At 43.2% G+C, this 20,502-nt stretch overlaps 1 protein-coding gene across 1 annotated transcript in view; it reads left to right on the forward strand.

Moving 5' to 3' along the window:
* The first annotated feature begins 5,033 nt into the window (after nucleotides 1-5,033).
* HSPBAP1 (HSPB1 associated protein 1) overlaps nucleotides 5,034-20,502 on the forward strand; it is a 38,183-nt gene continuing 22,714 nt past the window's right edge. Inside the window, exons 1-2 of the mRNA XM_075181173.1 lie at nucleotides 5,034-5,100; nucleotides 11,584-11,769. Of these exons, the coding sequence (XP_075037274.1) occupies nucleotides 5,049-5,100; nucleotides 11,584-11,769 (238 nt within the window). The 5' untranslated portion in view covers nucleotides 5,034-5,048. The remainder of the gene's footprint in view (nucleotides 5,101-11,583; nucleotides 11,770-20,502) is intronic.

Below are 20,502 nucleotides of genomic sequence, written 5' to 3' on the forward strand. Positions count from 1 at the left end.
CGTGACCCGGCAAACCCCTCCCCTGCCTGACGTCACCGCCAGCCGCTCGTATGGCCCCGCCCAACATGACGTTAACCAGCCCGCAAACCCCGCCCACTTATTTATTCTGTATAGTGTACTCTGTGCTGTGTGTGCATTATATAGGGGTAATATACTCTGTTTATATTATATAGGGGTAATATACTCTGTGTTTATATTATATAGGGGTAATATACTCTGCACTTTATATTATATAGGGGTAATATACTCTGTGTTTATATTATATAGGGGTAATATACTCTGCACTTTATATTATATAGGGGTAATATACTCTGTGTTTATATTATATAGGGGTAATATACTCTGCACTTTATATTATATAGGGGTAATATACTCTGCACTTTATATTATATAGGGGTAATATACTCTGTACTTTATATTATATAGGGGATAACATACTTTACTGTATTATAGGGGATAATGTATACAGTTGCTGTACTTTATATAGGGATTTGGATAGTTCTAGTTGCACAGATGGGCATTATGTGTTGGGTACTTCTGACTATACTGTGTTCAGCATGGGCAGTTATGTGTTAGGAACTACTGGCTGTAATAACAGGTTGGGGGACTGTAGGTGATATATAACAGGTTGGGGACTGCTGGCTGTATAACAGGTTGGGGACTGCTGGCTGTATAACAGGTTGGGGACTGCTGGCTGTATAACATGTTGGGGACTGTAGGTGATATATAACATGTTGGGGAAAGCTGGCTATATAACATGTTGTGTAATGCTGAACATTATGTATTGGGCATTTCTCACTGTTAAACATATTTGTGATTACTAAGCTGGTCTTGTTTCTGTATTATTCCCCAGAACATACTAAAATATTATTGTTAAAATTCTTGAACTAATAAATCAAGGAAACATTGGTTATAATGATGGGAGAATTTGATTTACTTTTAAAACATGTCACTGAAACATACAAGGAACTGACATGAGAAGGAAGAGGGAAGGGACATTCTTAGTCCTTATCATTTTAGGAGCTGTGGAGTTTGTACCCAATTGTTTCTGTCTCTTTGTAGTCAAGAGAAATCGTCATCCACTTATATCACATGACTCATTATGAAAGCACTCCAGAATAATATGTATCACACCTTAGTAGGAGGATTATGTTGACACCTGTGCATTGAGAGGGGTAATTTGCAAAACAGGTTTATAACTGGATAGTTCTGATGTCAGAAGTCACTGATTATAAAGTATCCAGCACCAAATTGTATAAAATGTATCATATACGGATCTCTTTTATATTACTTTATATTACTTTCTACATGTATCTCCTTATATGTGTAAGATAGAATTATTATTATTATTATTATTATTATTATTAATTTTTATTTATAGGCGCCACAAAGTATCTGTAGCGCCGTACAAGGACAAACAATGGCACAGTACAAGGTGAAACAGCACAGTACAAGTAACAGTAAGCACTATAACTCTGGGGGCTCAGGCACAGCATGAAAGAGAGGGAGGGAGGGGAAAAGTGAGTACAGGCAGGTAACTATGGCCCAAGAGGGTGGGCACGGATGACAGGTTGAGAGTCACTGAGGGGAGCGGAGAGAAGCGAGAGGAGACAGAGGGCAGAGGGACCGAGAGGAGGTGAGCTGAGTAGCTGGAGAGCGCAGTTAAAAGTGATGGAAACAGAAGGTAGGAGAGCCCTGCTCAAAGGAGCGAACAATCTAAAGGGAGGGGAAGACAGACAGACACATGGATGAGACGGAGAGACGGGAGAAACGGAGACGGAGTCGAGGAAGGGGGAGAAGGGAAGAAGGAATGAGAAAGAGAGGTAGCCGACCGGTGGGAGTTTAGGCATGAGACTGGAAGGCTTTAAGGAAAAGGTGGGTTTTTAATGTTCGTTTGAAAGAGGACAGATTAGGGGAAGTTCTGATGGAGCGGGGGAGCTTGTTCCAATGGAGGGGAGCGGCGCGGGAGAAGTGTTGGATACGTGCGTGAGAGGAGGTAATCAGAGGGGAAGAGAGGCGACGATCATTGGACGATCGCAGTGGGCGGGAGGGAGTGTGAATAGAGATAAGGTTAGAGATGTAGGGAGCAGTGGAGTTGGCGAGGGCCTTGTAAGTCAGAGTGAGGAGCTTGAAAAGGATTCTGTAGGGGAAGGGGAGCCAGTGAAGGGCTTGGTAGAGTGGGGAGACAGAGGTGGAACGGCGAGAGAGAAAAATAAGCCTAGCAGTGGCGTTAAGTACAGATCTAAGGGGAGCGAGATTAGAGAGGGGAGGCCGATAAGGAGAAGTAGTCGAAAGTAGAAAGACATATACATAGATATACTGCATATAGATAGATAGTTCTATGTATGTGAACTGAAGATGTTCAGAGTATATATGAACAAACCAGCACAGGCTTAGAAATAATATCAAAACATTTAATGAAGTATTAAATACATTACAGAGTAATGCCCCTAATATATTTATGTCACGTCTTCACTAGGAATATCGCTGACTGGTATTGTCGCTACTAAACTGAGAGGCGCGGAGTCTAACGCTCCACCGGTGGTCGCCAGGGATCCCCGCAAGGAGGTTTGGGCTTTGCTGCGTGTGATGTGCAGGTCGCGGTTCTTCCAGATAGTTACCAGAGCAGCGAATGGAGGGTGGTCAGACGGGCCGAGTCGAAACCAGAGGAGCACAGTACAACGGGGAGAAGGCAGAGAGTAATCAGGAATACCAGTGCGGGCAACGAAGTACACAGGGAGATCGGGAAGAGAAGTCAAGCAAGCCGAGGAGTCAAACACAGGAGAGCAATCTGAATAAATGGGAACAATGCTGGAGCTGGTGGGAACCAATACTCTGGCCCCCTAATGGTGCCAGAGGGACTTTATATAGAGCCCAACAGGAAGCCCAGGAGAGGGGAGGTTCCGGCGATCAGTCTCATGTGATCACGTCCCGTTGCCGTGACTTGCGGCCAGAGGGGGTCCGTCTCCGGCACCCAGCGGAGGTGCGGAGACGGCGCCTCACAATATATATATTGGCCATCTTACTAACCAATATACGGCACAGCGAATAATAATTTATGCAGCAGAAACGAGAAACACAAGTTCATTTGGATTGAGATTGTGGCTTCTTTTTTGCCTAAAAGGATTGAATTTGCTGCTAATTTTCTTCCATGATTTATCAATATTTGTGAAGTACCACTGAGTTACCAGCTTGTACTGGATTTCTCTTGAGGCTTAATATAGGAACCGAATCTTCCAAACATCTGGAGAACAGCGGCTGTTATATGTTTAGTATCCATACAATAATGGTTGGGTTTGAATGATAAACCAATCTGTCTGGTCTTTGTGATTCATATAATATCAAATGTTATATCTGCCACGCTGGGCGTTTATAAGAATGTTTTGATTGATTGTATTTTTAATAACACTTAATAAATTGTTCTTTTTATATTTATATCAGTGTTCTGTTTATATGTGTCTTTTTCTGTTTCAAGATATGGGATAGATATGAGATAGATGTGATACATACATATGGAATAGATAGATAGATATTAGAGAGATATGAGATAGATGTGATAGATAGATAGATACATACATACATACATATGAGATAGATAGATATGGGATAGATATATATAAGATAGAGATATATGAGATAGAAATGATATAGATAGATACATACATACATACATATGATAGATATTAGATAGATAGATATGGGATATATAAACTTTATTAAACACATAAATAATTGCGCTCACAAGCAAAGGTAAAACATAAGACCTATGTTTTACCTTTGCTTGTGAGCGCAATTATTTATGTGTTTAATAAAGTTTTGCTAACTATTGAACACTACACTATATGGCTGGTATTCTCTTGATTTGAGGTATTAATGAACACCAATAGGGTCAAGTGCCACCAAGGTAACAAACCAGATAAGCTCTATATTTTCTGTATTTGATACACCTAAGCACTATTAGCACTATTATGTGGTGTGTTGTGGTGGTGAATCACTGGGTGCATGGTGTCAGGCCCTTTATATGTACAAAGGTCATACACTATTGCTGGTTAGCCATATTTCTTTTGACATATGAGTTTGGGATCCTAGATTACATCTATAGTGAATGTGTGAGGAACAAAAAATTAACTGATAAGCCTGATTACAAGAAATTATCTGGTACACATAATTATTATCTAACTTTAGGTCATTTGCCTATACTGCTACACTATAAGGCCCCCTGCGTTTCCTTACTTCTAGATAGATACAGAGGTGGGAGTGGGGGATAGACGGGGGGATGTCACACCAACACCTCTCCTACTGCCTTAATTGAAAAACTATTAGATTCCAGTCACTTACATTCCCATTACAATTTCCATACTTGTCACTTCTAAATGTCCACTTTAACCACTGGATAGAAACATATAAGATAGATATGGGATATAAATATGAGATATATATGGGATATATATTAGATACAACAAAGATATACAGTATACAAACAAGATAGAAAGATAAACATAATATATGTGATATAAATAGATATTAGAAGCCAACTTTTTAAAATGACTGTGGTACATACATTAATACAGTATGAGATTAGCTAGATTATCATTAGTTCTATATCAGAGATCTATCTATTTTATCTATTACTCTATCTTATCTGTCTGTCATATATCTAATCTATTTTTTGTGTCTATCATATATTTAATGTTTCTCTATTTAATCTATTTACCTCATACTATCTAATTTATAATATTGAATAAGGAAAGCAGTCTCGGTCTACGGGAAAATGGCCGCCGTGTAGCACTGGCGACATATCTGACACCTGCGGTAGATTAGATATGATGTGACGAGTTATAACAGCGACATTGGTGCAGGGAGGACCATGTGTTTGGGCTGAGGATGGAGCCTGGTCTGATGGGAGCAGCAGGTACATCATGTGAGGCAGTTGCCTCTAATACAGTTACCTCACATCAGACTTACATCAGACATACACAGGGGCTGCCAGGTTGTGGTGAAACTACAAGTCCCAACATTCCTTGTCATACACAGCGCGGCAGGGTATTATGGGACTTGTAGTTTCACAGCTGGACAGCCACAAGTTGTTTACATATTCCGGTAATTAATGCTGTATGATATCTTGAGGATAAGATTGATCATTTATGTTACTATTAATTGTAAATTAATATTTCAGTGTACTCTACATTTCAACATATAATTGAAATAGACTCTAGAGATAATTCTGAAGGACAGTACAGATGTACATACAGGTGCACAGCTTCTGACATAACATTATAATATATTATATTACACAGCCCCCCCCTCACCTGGAACAAAATGCTCTGCTCCCCATTTTCCCACTTAACTCACTATTACAATTATCTGTGCAGACTGCAGAGCTAATTGGTGTTCTATAAAACATAATCTTAATCAAGGACTGAATCTAGCGCAGGTCACTGTCTCTAATAGTAAATTAGGTGAGATGTTTGGGTAAAAGGGGCTTTGTTGGAGGGTCTGAACACAACACTACACAATAACAGTATTACAAAAATAGTGACTATATGGGACTGCTACACAAGGCGGAAGCTGCTATGAATTTGTTAGCTAAAATGAGACTTGTAACAAACCTGCGTTAAATCACTTCTGTAATTACAGCATCACCAAAAACATTTCCTGGGCTGTACACGGATCGTGATTAGGATACTCCCCGAGGGCGAGTGATGTATGCAGGAGAATGAGGATCGGAATCCATGATCCTTGTGTCTGCAGACCTCTGTTGTTCACATGAGCAGCGTTAGAAATGGCAGGGCAGCCCCAAAATTACATAAATTCATAAGTATTCCAGCAGTCGGGACTGATCCACCATTTCTCCTGCTCTTTGTTTGAACAACAGAGTTGAATAAACATTGGGATCAATGATCCCGATGCCTCAGCGATTTATTTCTGTGGGAGAAGTGGAAATGTCTGAAACTATTCCCACAAATGTGTTAGTGGGCACGCCACTGATCTTGGACAATTGATATCCCAGTAGCATGCTACCAGAGGCTGCACAGAATTTGCTACTGGAGGAGGCTGATTTTAAAGAGGACACAATTGTTGAGAAGCAGTTTGGTTATGTCGCGTTTGCTCAGGAACACCGTATGATCAAGTTCTCAATAACCCCTTGTCTGAATGAGTCCTTAGGGTTTGTCTGACTGCTTTGGCCATTGAACATACTATACACCATAAAGATGGAAATTCCCATTAAGTAAATTGCAAAAGGTCTTTTTAAGTCATTTTAATTCAAATTGGGGGGATATTTATAAATAACTGCGCTTCCAGCACCACATATATATATATATAAAAGCTGTCCATACATTTTGCCCATCTGCTTGTGCCCTATTATCAGCTCGAAAATTGGCACCAGTGCAAAAGTGGAAGTGATAATCTCATTTTCATACTGCGTCAATAATGATGGGTTACTGAGGAGGTCTTCACTAGGAGTGAGCCTTCCTCATACCAGGGTTATTATGAACGTGGCTGACATTTTTTATGGCTTTGCAAAAACCAAAACCATTCTGTTGCCAGCACTATTGTATATAGATAAATCTATAAGAAGAACGTTGTCGGGAGGAACAGGGGGAAATTCCCAGGAAACCACAGAGACTCCTATAGAGAGGAGCAAGAACGGACTTTGTACAGATAATTGGTGGCTGGAGATTGATCAGAAAATGTAAAGTACCAGCTGTCTCTGGTCTTCATCTATAGACTTGTTGTAGAAACTATGAATCCTATTAAATGAAAGGATAAATATACTCAGTCTAGGTCAAATAGCCAGAAAGCTAAATACATTCTATAAAACAGAGAGCTAAAGAATTTTACCTTACTGTGATCTATCCCAACATATCAAACGTCGTCCTATATTTCCATTTTATATTTTCCATGTTTTAGAATGTTTTGTGGCTGTTTGACTTACAGATTAATACTTATGAAGCTGCGTCTGTCTTACAAACGGTCATTTATTAAACTGGAGAGAGAAAATATACTGAAATGCTGCTGTTTCTGGGGTGTATTTAAAATATTTTTTGTTCTCCGTTGGGGGGTTATGGCATCAATCTATGTTACATTTGGAAATTTGTGTATAATTTATGTTTACAGGTTGTAGAACTAGTGCAAGTTGTATCATTTGGGATATTTAGAAATATTAAATCACCACTTCTGTTTAAATTACCATGTGGCTATTTCATACCCTCCAATAGCTTTTCTGCTATTCTTCCAAAATGTAGTCTTATGATTTGATAATTACCCTCTCTCATTGTATTATTTACTGAAAAATGTGTTTTGCTCTGATTCCTAATTACGTCTATCATGTCTGACACTAGTTAATGATTGAGTGGGAGAATTACATGGTCAGGTAACGGGATTGATGGAGATCTTAGATACCGTGTAAAAGTCATTATAAACGTAAATGAAGTATAGGAATTTTGCATTTATTGGAATGTGTGTTGGGGGATGATCTTAGTGCTGGAGATTGCATTGTTTTTGTCAGAAATTAAACCTTTGTAATTCATCAGAATTGTAGTATTAGGTGGAGAATCGTATTTATTAAAGTGGGTGGTTTTCTTAACATATAATATCTGCAGAGTGTTCAGTTGTAAAGTGTTATGAAGGTGGCTGCTCGTTCTCACCAAATGTCCTGATTGCTCACCATACGCATACATTATTATTATTACCATTTATTTATATAGCGCCACTAATTCCACAGCGCTGTACAAAGAACTCACTCACATCAGTCCCTGCCCCATTGGGGCTTACAGTCTAAATTCCCCAACACACACATACACACACACACACACACATACATACACAGACAGACAGACAGACAGACTAGGGTCAATTTGATAGCAGCCAATTAACCTACCAGTATGTTTTTGGAGTGTGAGAGGAAACCGGAGTACCCGGAGGAAACCCACACAAACACGTGGAGAACATACAAACTCCTCACAGATAAGGCCATTGTCAGGAATTGAAATAATGACCCCAGTGCTGTGAGGCAGAAGTGCTAACCACTGAGCCACCATGCTGCCCCCAGCTAGTGACACACAATATATATACTGTGTATTTTGCAAACGCCGTACATGCTTTAAAGTGATTAACTAGACAGGCTGAATGATAGTGTTAATCAAAAATTAGAGGAAAAAAGTAGATTTTATTCCCTGGGATGGCCGGCCAGGCATCTCTTGCATCACCGTACAGTGCTATAAGCTGTCACATTCAAATAATTTAATAGCCAATTTATAATAACCAACTGCTTCATTATGACTTGGCAATATCTTGTGACTTATTGCATAAAATTGACGATGCAATGGGTAGCCTATTTTACAAGTATGTTGGTGGTAATTGTACCGCTGTGATACCTCTTCCATTATCGCCGTCTCAGGATCGCGGATACAGCTGAAAATTAGAAAAAATGCTTTATTTTTTAAATAAAAATTTTAATGTCCAGGATTTTAAATGTTTTGTTAAAATCGTTTTTTATCTACTTTTTTACTTGTTAGAAATTGTTTAATTAGTGTCGGTAATCACAAAAAATTGTAATCTTGTATAGCAATTTAATCATATTCTGTTAATTGAATATATGCATTGATATGTGTTTTCATTATCTTTACATTATTTATTTTTTTCGTTTTATAATTATAATTTTTTTATGTGTATAAATTATAAAGATGTTGTGTTTGATATCAATATCTATATCATAGGTCTGTATTAGGATTAGCACTTCTGGGGGTAAATGTATCAAGCTGCGAGTTTCCATCGGGTTTGAAAAGTGGAGATGTTGTCTACAGCAACCAGTCAGATTCTACTTATCATTTATTTAGTACATGCTACAAAATGACAGCTAGATTCTGATTGGTGCCTAGGTGTAATCCTTGACTCACACCTATCTAAATCATGTTACATACATCTAAAAAAACATTTCCAGAATTCGCACATATCTCACACAAGACACTGCAAAAACCTTAATTCATGCACTTATCATCTCCCGCATTGACTATTGCAATTCCCTCCTTATTTTGCACGCTGCGGCAAGATTTATTTTCCTTGCAAATCTTTATTCCTCTGTTTAATTACTCTGTATGTCTCTACACTGGTTGTCTGTTTTCTACCGAATCCAATATAAAATACTCTTACTAACCTACAAGGCCATCAACAAAGCTGCACCAACATACATCTCCTCTCTTGTCTCAAAATATCTCCCAACTCGGCAACTCGGTTCTGCACAAGATCTGTGTCTTTCATCCACCCTCATTACATCCTCCCATTCCCAGTTGCAGAACTTTTTTCGGGCTGCACCCACTCTATGGAATTCCTCCTCTGGTCTACAAACTTTCAAGCATTCTCTGAAAACCCACCTCTTCAGACAAGCTTATAATATTCCTCAACCACCCTCTCTAAACTCACTACCTTACCCTATTACCACCCGTTACACAATTTCACACAAGACAACTACCCCCTGACCAACATTGTTGTGTGACAGGATCATTTAGCTTATGAGTCACTTTTACCTTTGCAGCCTGGCTGAGCCGAAATGCAAAATGTAGACTTAGCCTTAGCCTCATGTATCAAACTCCCATTGTCCCATAGATTGTAAGCTTGCGAGCAGCGGCCTTCTCACCTCTTTGTCTGTTTTACCCAGTTTGTTTATTAGTTTACTATGTTTGTCCCCAATTGTAAAGCGCTACAGAATATGTCGGCGCTATATAAATAAATGATGATGATGATGGTTGCCATAGGCCACATTATTTCAAACCAGACGGAAACCTGCTGCTTGATACATTAACCCCCTATTGTGATTTCTATAGTGACTTAAAATGCAGCTGAATTGTTACTTCTGAAATCATCAGATACATTTATGTGATTGAAGCCCCCCTCACGTGCAGCTTGGTGCTAACTGCTAATAGTGCTTCACCGTTGACAAAGCGTAATTTCACCTGTCATTTGCTGACGTGGTTAATGTTGAGGATACACGGTTGAAAGGAGGCCTCCAATATATCCAGCTATATCTCATTGCACTCAATAAAACATGTTTGTTCGGTACTTTAATATCTGTAGGTTTTCACTATGAATATCAAACGCCTGAGTTTGTGATGTGTCACTGAGTCCCTGTAACGCTGCCTCTGATTTGTTAATGAGGCCCAGGAGTTCTGTGTCTGGGAAGCACATTTTATAGACATGTCTGTCTACGTCTTTAGTTAATCAGTGGATGTTTTAGTGGGTTCTTTTCCCTGTGTTCTATCGATCATTGCGTCGTTCTGTTTACAGCTGGTAGGAAGACTATAAAGGATTTATCACTTATTTATTGTGAATAGCAGTAATCCAAAATCCGTTAACGTTTAGAAGGCTTTGCTAGTAAATCAGCGTCTGTTCCAACATAAATGTTCGTCGTTAAGGCTCTGCCGCCGCCATAAACTGGGGGTGTTTTTGTTTCCTGTTTAAGTTTCTTTTCTCTGTCATTTTCCTGTTGGGAATTTGCAGTAAAACTGCAGCTTTGGACACCGAGGAGCAAATCACGGTGACAGCTGTAGTGAGATGAGTCTGCAGGACGCCGCGATGATGGTGGCGTTCAGCAGAAGCGCATCAAGGAGCGGTTGATGTACCGGGACCCGGAGAGAAAGGGGATTCCTGGGACATATTCAACATCATTCATTCATTCCCCTCAAAAGGAAACTTTTACGGGGTGTCCTTGCAGCTGGAATAGTCATCGGCTGTCAAAGGACAGGGCCCTCACATAATACCTATTTGATCGCAGCCTGGGGCTCGCTGAATGTGATTAGTATTTGAGTTTTTTAACAAACCTGTTGGAAAACCAAAGGGAGGAAAAACTAGGTATAAACCTCCTGTAATATCCAATCAAGCCCAAGTTTGTACGCACCTCCTTTTTTGTCTGGGGCATCATTCAATGCCTGGACTTTATTAACAAATGGTTCCTACGATGCGCCCAAGTACTTGGTTATATGTATCCTCAGGAGTACGGTTAATCCGGTTGGCAGTAAGTCCTTGGTACAGGCGCACTATGGTGCCCAAAGGGAATCATTTCAAGTTGGTATAGTACCATGGGGCTGGCTAAGGTGTTGAGGAGCTTGTCCGCTATGGAGTGAGTTAGGCATCAAATCTGGAAACACTGTTCATCCTACGGAAGTCAATGTAATGCTTTGGGACCAGTACAATGGGACTATACCCTTCGTTTGTAGACTCCTCAATGACCCCCAGTATATCTTGTACTTCTTTACTCACTATCACCCTCTTTCCTTCTGAGAATCTATATTGTCTACGGGGAACAATAGACGTAAGAAAATTCTGCTACAACAGGTCTTTCCCAGATCTGTAAACTCAACCAAAGCTTCATAGGACGTGTCACAAGGTGCCCTGCGGTCTGGCGGATTCTGCAGGTGGTGGTTGGGAATCACACTGTACCCCGTGAACTGCTACACAGGGGTGAGAGGGCACTGCCCAGGGAAGAGTATGGTCTATGGTAATACACATGTTTTGTTGCCCACCATGGTAATTCCTGACTACATGTAGATATAGGTTTGATGTTCTCTCACCTGTCGTCTTCTCCAGGACCAATTATGAAACCATTCACACCGGACAAAGCCAAAGAGATTGTGCTCGGCCTGAGCCGTCCAGCGGTCTTCCATAATATGGTCAACGACTGGCCGGTGTCTGGCTGGAATGTCGCCCATCTGTCTGACGTCTTACAGGGAAGGAGCCTGAGGTTCAGAATTGGAAAGAAGAAACTTGACACAGGTAATGAACGAGGACAACAAAATCTGCAGTTACTTTATTTACACATTTCTGTAAGTTGTTATATAGTTCTCGTGTAGATTATTGTTTCGGCTACTTTAGGCTCTTTTTTAAATCTATGTATTCTTCAATATTGATAATAGCTCTTTTATTCTAAAGAAAATTAATGGCAGCACAATGTTAGGAACCCCTCCAGCCGGCACAACACAACCCGGAGTCTACTCTGCCAGTCAGGTGTTCACTGGAGCCCCTGATGGTGGGGACAGACTGGGCTGCAGACTGACAGAGGGTCGTGAAGTGTGTACCGGCTGGGGAGAACCCAGGCAAGAAGAGTCAGGTCCACGCAGAGGTCAAAGGCCGGCAGCAGGTAACAGTAATGATGAACAAGCTGAGGTTAGAGGTCACAGGCAAAGTAGCAGAACGGGTAAACAAGCCAAGGATCAGGGTCACAGGAAACACAAGCGAAGTCCAATACGAAGCCAAGGGTCATACACGGGAAGACAAACGTAGATACAGGATACAGGAACTGGAACAAGCAGGTCAGCAGACTGGAGCACAGAAGCTATAACCGGCAATGAGGCAGCAGACCTCATTGCCTTAAATACCCAGCTGAACCAATCACAGGTTGAACACACTCCTGCAGGTTAATAGAGCAGTCACTAATAGAGCCAATCAGGGCTTGCCCCTGGCCTGCACAGTTGCAGGCTAATGCCTGTAATTGCCTCCTATGATCTGCCCCTATTAATTAGCCCACAGGCTGTAGAATCGCTGCGCCCGGCTTCCTCCTATTGCCGGGACGCAGCTCTGAAGCGTCTGTTGGTTGCCCCGGCAACGGCCGGGTTATGGCCGGAAATGACGTCCCGGTCGCCATGGCGACGGCCGGGACGCGGGTGAGTGAGTCGCGGCGGCTGGGCACTGCCGTGGCTCGTAACAGTACCCCCCCCTTGAGGAGGGGTCGAGGGACCCCGACATCCTGGTTTCCTAGGGAATTTTTTGAAGAACTCCTTCAGTTTCTTTGGGGCATGGAGTTGTCTCCGCGGAACCCAAGATCGCTCTTCTAATCCGCGATTCCTCCATTGTATAAGGAAATGCACCTGTCCTTGAACATTTTTAGAATCAAGGACCTTTTGAATCACGAATTTTTGTGGCCCACTGGAATCTCTCCCAGGCACACTTGAAGACTGGGCTTGACCAGGATAAAGCACTGGCTTCAATAGAGAACAATGAAAGGTGTTTGGAATTCTTAACGAGCCTGGAATTTTTAACCTAAATGCGACGGAGTTCACCTGCTTGATGATAAGAAACGGCCCGATGAACTTAGGGCCCAATTTCTTGCAAGGTTGTCTGAGCCTGATATTTTTTGTAGACAGCCAGACTTTCTGGCCAACCTTAAGGGAGCAGGGGGTACGGTGTCGGTCCGAAAATTTTTTTGCAACAAGTGAGGCTTGTTTTAAAGATGAATGTACTTTCTTCCAGACAACTCTGAGATCCCTGGCAGTGGAACGGATCTCCTGGATACCAACGGACTGGAGTGAATACAAAGAGTTAGATCTGGGGTGGAAACCATAATTGCAAAAGAACGGAGAGGTTTTCGTGGATGAGTGACAGGAGTTGTTACAGGCAAATTCTGCCCAGGGCAACAAGGAGGACCAGTTGTCATGGAACTCCGATATGTAGCATCGCAAGAACTTCTCCAAGGACTGGTTAACCCTTTCAGTCTGCCCATTTGACTGAGGGTGGTATGCAGATGATAAACTGACCTTGACTCCCAGAAGGGTACAGAATGATCTCCAGAACTGCGCTATGAACTGGGAACCCCGATCGGAGACGATGTCTGTAGGGAGTCCATGGAGGCGGAAAATGTGTTGAATGAACAAAACTGCCAAATCTCGAGCAGTAGGCAGCCTAGTGAGTGGAATGAAATGTGCCATCTTGCTGAACCGGTCTACCACGACCCAAATGGTATTGTGTCCCGCAGAGGGTGGCAGATCGACTATAAAGTCCATGGACAGATGTGTCCAAGGTTTACCAGGGGCGGCCAACGGAACTAACTGACCTACCGGGCGAGTCCTGGGAACTTTGTTCCTGGCACAAACTTCACAGGACCGGACGTGACTCTTGACGTCAGCAGACAGAGACGGCCACCATACAGTACGGGAAAGGATTTCCAGTGTTTTGTAGACTCCAGGATGCCCAGCAGTCCGACTGTTGTGTGCCTCAGCAAGGACTGTCTTCCTTAAATGAACTGGGACAAACAAACATCCTGCCGGAGTGTTATCAGGAGCCAACCTCTGGAACCTTTGTAAGGTACAGCTCAAATCTTGAGTTAATCCGGCATGAATCATAGACACAGGAACAATAGGCTCTGAGCAGGTGACCGGAGCATGATGTGCCAGGAAACTTCTAGACAGGGCGTCCGCTTGAATATTTTTGGAACCAGGACGATAGGTGATAATAAAGTTGAACCGAGTGAAGAACAGCGACCACCGAGCCTGTCGGGGGTTCAGACGTTTGGCTGACTGTATATACTGTAAGTTCTTATGATCCGTTATAACGGAGATCTGGTGTGCAGCGCCTTCCAACCAGTGTCGCCATTCCTCAAAGGCCCATTTAATTGCCAGCAATTCTCGGTTTCCCACGTCATAGTTGGTTTCCGCTGATGAGAACTGACGGGAAAAAAAGGCACATGGATGTAAGCGGTGGGTCTGGGGGTCTTTTTGTGACAAGACAGCCCCAGCACCGACGTCAGAAGCATCTACCTCAAGAACAAACGGTACCCTAGGATCCGGATGTCTGAGAACCTGAGCAGACACAAAAGCTTTCTTCAGGGTTTTGAATGCATTTATTGCCTGTTGTGACCAAACAGTTGGATCACCTCCTTTGCGGGTCAAGGTGACAATAGGAGCCACGATATCAGCAAATCCGCCAATAAACCTCCTGTAGTAATTGGCGAATCCCAGGAATCTCTGGACCGCCTTGAGGTTATTCGGTTGAATCCAATCCAGAATTGCTTGGACCTTGGTTGGGTCCATGGAGAAACCTTCTGAGGAGATTAGATAACCGAGGAAGGATACCTTCTGGACCTCGAACTCGCATTTCTCGAGTTTCGCGTAGAGGTGATGTTCCCGTAATTTCTGTAGGATTTGTCTGACATGACCCTGGTGCGCAGACAACGATTTTGAATATATGAGGATGTCATCAAGGTAAACAACAACAAAGTGTCCCAGGAACTCACGTAACACCTCATTAATCAAATCCTGAAATACGGCAGGAGCATTACTCAGGCCAAATGGCATGACCAGGTATTCGTAATGGCCCGAGAGCGTGTTGAACGCCGTCTTCCACTCATCACCTGCTCTAATACGTATGAGATTATAGGCTCCACGAAGATCAATTTTTGTGAAGATAGTGGCTCCTCTTAATTGATCAAAAAGAACGGAGATGAGGGGAAGGGGGTAGGTGTTCTTAACCGTAATAAGGTTCAGCCCTCGATAGTCGATACAGGGTCTGAGTCCACCGTCCTTCTTGGGTACAAAGAAACACCCTGCTCCTACTGGGGACTTGGATGGCCTGATGAAGCCCTTCTCCAAGTTTTCGTCAATATACTCCTGCATGGATTTGGTCTCTGGACCGGAGAGAGGATACAAGCGTCCCTTGGGTAATTTAGAGCCCGGAATGAGCTCAATGGCACAGTCGAAATTGCGGTGCGGTGGTAGTGTGTCAGCAGCCTTTTTGGAGAAAACATCCCAGTAGTCATGATACTGAGAAGGGAGCTGCTCCGGAATAGACTGAATAATACGTAGAGGTAGTGTCAAGCAAGACTGTGTACAATGGGGGCTCCACTGGACAATTTCTCCTTTTGCCCAATCCATGACGGGGTTATGGCAGGATAGCCAAGGGTGGCCCAGAATTAAAGGAACCGATGGACATTCGATAAGACGTAAGACTATGGATTCCGAATGGAGAGCGCCAACGTTCAACTGTAGTGGTGGGGTCTCCCAAGTAATCTTGCCTCCTGGCAACGGACTACCATCTAAGCCACATACCGTAATGGCAGATTGGAGTTTAATCCGCGGAATCCCAGCAGAGCGGGCAAACTCGATGTCAAGGAAGTTGCCAGCAGCTCCACTGTCAATGAAGGCTGATAGTTTCGTAGAACGAGCACTGAACGTGAGCTGTGCAGGGACCAATAGTGCATTTTTCTGGGAGACAATTTGTAGACCTAAGTGAACTCTCCCCTCGTTCCTTAGGCATGCCCGTTTCCCGACTTGTTTGGGCAAGAACGGGAGAAGTGGCCTCTTGCGCCACAATATAAACATAAGCCTTGTGACCGTCTCCTGTCTCTCTCCTCAGAGGAAAGACGGTATGCTCCCAATTGCATTGGTTCCTCACCATCCTGGGAGATAGGAACGAAGGCGGATGGAGGTGATGACGTTTCCTTTTCAGTTTTCCGCTCTTTATATCTCCTGTCAATTTTAATGGAGAGGTGCATCAGATCCTCCAGAGAGCTAGGAGACGGGTATTGCACTAGCGAATCTTTAATCTGTTCAGATAGGCCGACACGGAACTGACTACGTAAGGCAGGGTCGTTCCATCCACTGTCAGGTGACCATCTACGGAATTCCGCGCAGTATTCTTCTGCCGACCGTCTGCCTTGTTTCAAGGACCGTAGGTGAGCTTCCGCGGAGGCCACTCGATCCGGGTCATCATACAGTAAACCCAATGCCTCAAAGAAGGAGTCTACGGACTGCATGGCCGGACTGGTCTGTGGCAAAGAAAACGCCCAAGACTGGGGGTCACCCTGTAGAAGGGAAATAATAATCCCAACTCGTTGCTGCTCTGAACCGGAGGAGCGGGGTCTCATCCGAAAATAGAGCTTGCAGCTCTCCCTGAAGTTCCGAAACAAGGTTCTATTTCCGGAGAACCGATCCGGTAAATTCATTTTGGGCTCACAGATGGGATCTGGAGGAGATTGTGAAGCTTTTGTGGCTTCTTCTTGAACAGACATACGCTCAGCCAATCCCTGCATCATCTGATACAAAGACTCAACATGGCCTGCTAGGGTTTGTGCCGGAGACGGTGTGGATCCACTTGCATCCATCCTAATCTTGTCTCCGTGAGTGGGCCGGTTATAATGTTAGGAACCCCTCCAGCCGGCACAACACAACCCGGAGTCTACTCTGCCAGTCAGGTGTTCACTGGAGCCCCTGATGGTGGGGACAGACTGGGCTGCAGACTGACAGAGGGTCGTGAAGTGTGTACCGGCTGGGGAGAACCCAGGCAAGAAGAGTCAGGTCCACGCAGAGGTCAAAGGCCGGCAGCAGGTAACAGTAATGATGAACAAGCTGAGGTTAGAGGTCACAGGCAAAGTAGCAGAACGGGTAAACAAGCCAAGGATCAGGGTCACAGGAAACACAAGCGAAGTCCAATACGAAGCCAAGGGTCATACACGGGAAGACAAACGTAGATACAGGATACAGGAACTGGAACAAGCAGGTCAGCAGACTGGAGCACAGAAGCTATAACCGGCAATGAGGCAGCAGACCTCATTGCCTTAAATACCCAGCTGAACCAATCACAGGTTGAACACACTCCTGCAGGTTAATAGAGCAGTCACTAATAGAGCCAATCAGGGCTTGCCCCTGGCCTGCACAGTTGCAGGCTAATGCCTGTAATTGCCTCCTATGATCTGCCCCTATTAATTAGCCCACAGGCTGTAGAATCGCTGCGCCCGGCTTCCTCCTATTGCCGGGACGCAGCTCTGAAGCGTCTGTTGGTTGCCCCGGCAACGGCCGGGTTATGGCCGGAAATGACGTCCCGGTCGCCATGGCGACGGCCGGGACGCGGGTGAGTGAGTCGCGGCGGCTGGGCACTGCCGTGGCTCGTAACACACAGTGGTTAGTATTGTTGCCTCACAGCGCTGGTCATGAGATTGATTCCCAACCAGGCCCCTATTTGTGTGAATTTTGTATGTTCTCCCCGTGTTTTATTATTATTGCCGACATTCTTATTTTCATTTATTCTCAGTTTCATATATATTTGTGAATTTTACAGAGTGTCTTCTAGATGGGAACAACCAGTATCTAATTGTCCTCTAACGTTCCATAATCATGTGAAGGCTATCATTAGCTCTGGATGTAATCCCCCTAAATAGCTCATATTGTCTCTTTTCTCAGTTACTGCAGTTTAATTTATTTTGGTATTTCTCAGCTGAAGCTGCACGAGCGACCAGTTATCTAATCCACAGACTGGAAGATACAGAGGACAGATCAGTTATTTATTCCAGTCTGTTTATAGAGTAACATCCAACGACCGGCCGCATGATGCTCTCCAAAGATTTTATTCCCGAGGCTCCGGGTTATCAATAAGCTCCGTAGACTCAGTTGAAGGGCACCAGTTTTTCATTTTTTCGCAGAATTCGGCCTCTGACACATAATTATTACACGAACCTCTTAATGAATATTCTCGTACAGCACTAATGCAGCTTATGAAAGGTTCACATCTTATTCATACAAGACCGGCCCTGTGGTTATCTCACCCATTTGTAAGGGGGGCGAATGGCTTTTTTCTAAATAAATACATATTTTTTGTGTAAATAATTGTTTAATTTATGTTGTATACAGCAACTGTTTTCAAAACAAATACTTCTGCGTTCTATATAGCGGTTTTTCCCTGTTACATCTGGTTAAAATGGAAATCTGTGTTTTGCACCTTCCATAATACTGCTGGGTGTCAGTGTGTGACCCTATGTTCATTGTCCTAATTGCAGGATCAGAAGTTTGGGGTTTGCTTTTAATATATTTTCATTAGATACATTAGTCAGTCTAGCTACTGTCTTAGGCAGTATAGCAATAATTGTGGTTACACGGGATCAGTGTTAGGTAAGGTCTAATTCAGTTCACACGTGATGTCTCCAGACAGTGTAATTATATTTATGTTTATAAAATAGTCTGATCAGCCACAACATTAAATCCACCTGCCTAATATTGTGTAAGTCCCCCTCTGACCCATGGAGACGTGGACCTCTGAAGGTGTCCTGTGGTATCTGGCACCAAGACGTTAGCAGCAGATCCTTTAAGTCCTGTAAGGTGTGAGGTGGGGCCTCCATGGATCGGACTTGTTTTTTCAGCACATCCTACAGATGCTCGATCGGATTGAGATCTGGGGAATTGGGGGGCAACAAATTCCCCATGTTCCTCACACCAATCCCAAACAATGTTTGCAGTGTGACAGGGCGCATTATCCTGCTGAAAGAGGCCATCAGGGAATACCGCTGCCATGAAGCAGTGTACTTGGTCTGTAAGAATGTTTAGGTAGGTGGTACGTGTCAAAGTAACATCCACATGAATGCCAGGACCCAAGGTTTCCCAGCAGAACATTGCCCAGAGCATCACGCTGCCTCCGCCGGCTGCCTTCTTCCTGTAGTGCATCCTGGTGCCATCTCTTCCCCAGGTAAACGACGCACATGCACCCGGCCGTCCACATGATGTAAAAGAAAACGTGATTCATAAGCCAAGGCCACCTTCTTCCATTGCTTCATGGTCCAGTTCTGGCGCTCACGTGCCCATTGTAGGTGCTTTCGGTAGTGTACAGGGGTCAACATGGGCACTCTGACTGGTCTACACCTACGCAGCGCCATACATAGCAAGCTGCAATGCACTTTCTTTTCTGACACCTTTCTTTTATAGCCAGGACTTGGACCCGACGGGCGCCTTCGCTCCCTACGCACATCACTGAGCCTTGAGCACCAATGACCCTGTCGCTGGTTCACCGGTTGTCCTTCCTTGGACTACTTTTGTTAGGTACTAACCGCTGCACACCGGGAACCCCACAAGACCGACCGTCTGGCAGATGCTCTGACCCAGTCGTCTAGATATCGCAATTTGGCGCATAGTCACTCAGATCCCTACACTGACAATTTTTCCTGCTTCCAAGACATCAACTCAAGAACTGACTGTCTACTCGCTGCCTAATATATCTCACCCCTTGTCAGGTGCCGATGTAACATTGTAACCAGATAATCAATGTTATTCACTTCACTCGTCAGTGGTTTTATAGTTGTTACTGATTGGTGTATATATATATGTATGTATGTATGTATGTATGTATGTGGGTATATATATATATATATATATATATACATACAACTTAACCCGTGCATGATACTCATGCATTCTAGTCAAATCAAGCTACTTAAGGTGTTAAAAAGGTTCTTGTCATGCATTTGGGCCATAGCCCAGGCCTCAACCACCAACCACTCCCAACTGTCACCCCCGGCAACCACCAACCACTCCCCACTGTCACCCCCGGCAACCACCAACCACTCCCAACTGTCACTTCTCCTTCAAGAAATATATATATATTTTTTTAAAATCTTTATAAACACTTTTAACAATTAACAAATTAAATTAACAAATTAAAAACATCTTAGTATAACAAATTTCAGCCCTTTCTGAATTTTTTTCCCCACACACACTAAGAATTTAGTAGGTCAGTGTATAACTCCGCCCAGCAGGTGGCGCTGCAGCTTGGTTTTATGTTTTCCACACACAGACAGACAGACTAACACACGCCACTAGACATTTATATTATAGATATATATATATATAATATATAAAATACTGATAATAATATCGAGTGTATAAGGATATATACATATATATATATATATATATATATATATATATATATAAATATAATGAATATATGAGAGAACTGAGCAACAGCTACCTCTCG

This window comes from Mixophyes fleayi, chromosome 7 (genome assembly GCF_038048845.1).
Source record: "Mixophyes fleayi isolate aMixFle1 chromosome 7, aMixFle1.hap1, whole genome shotgun sequence".
In the NCBI taxonomy this organism is placed as follows: domain Eukaryota; kingdom Metazoa; phylum Chordata; class Amphibia; order Anura; family Limnodynastidae; genus Mixophyes; species Mixophyes fleayi.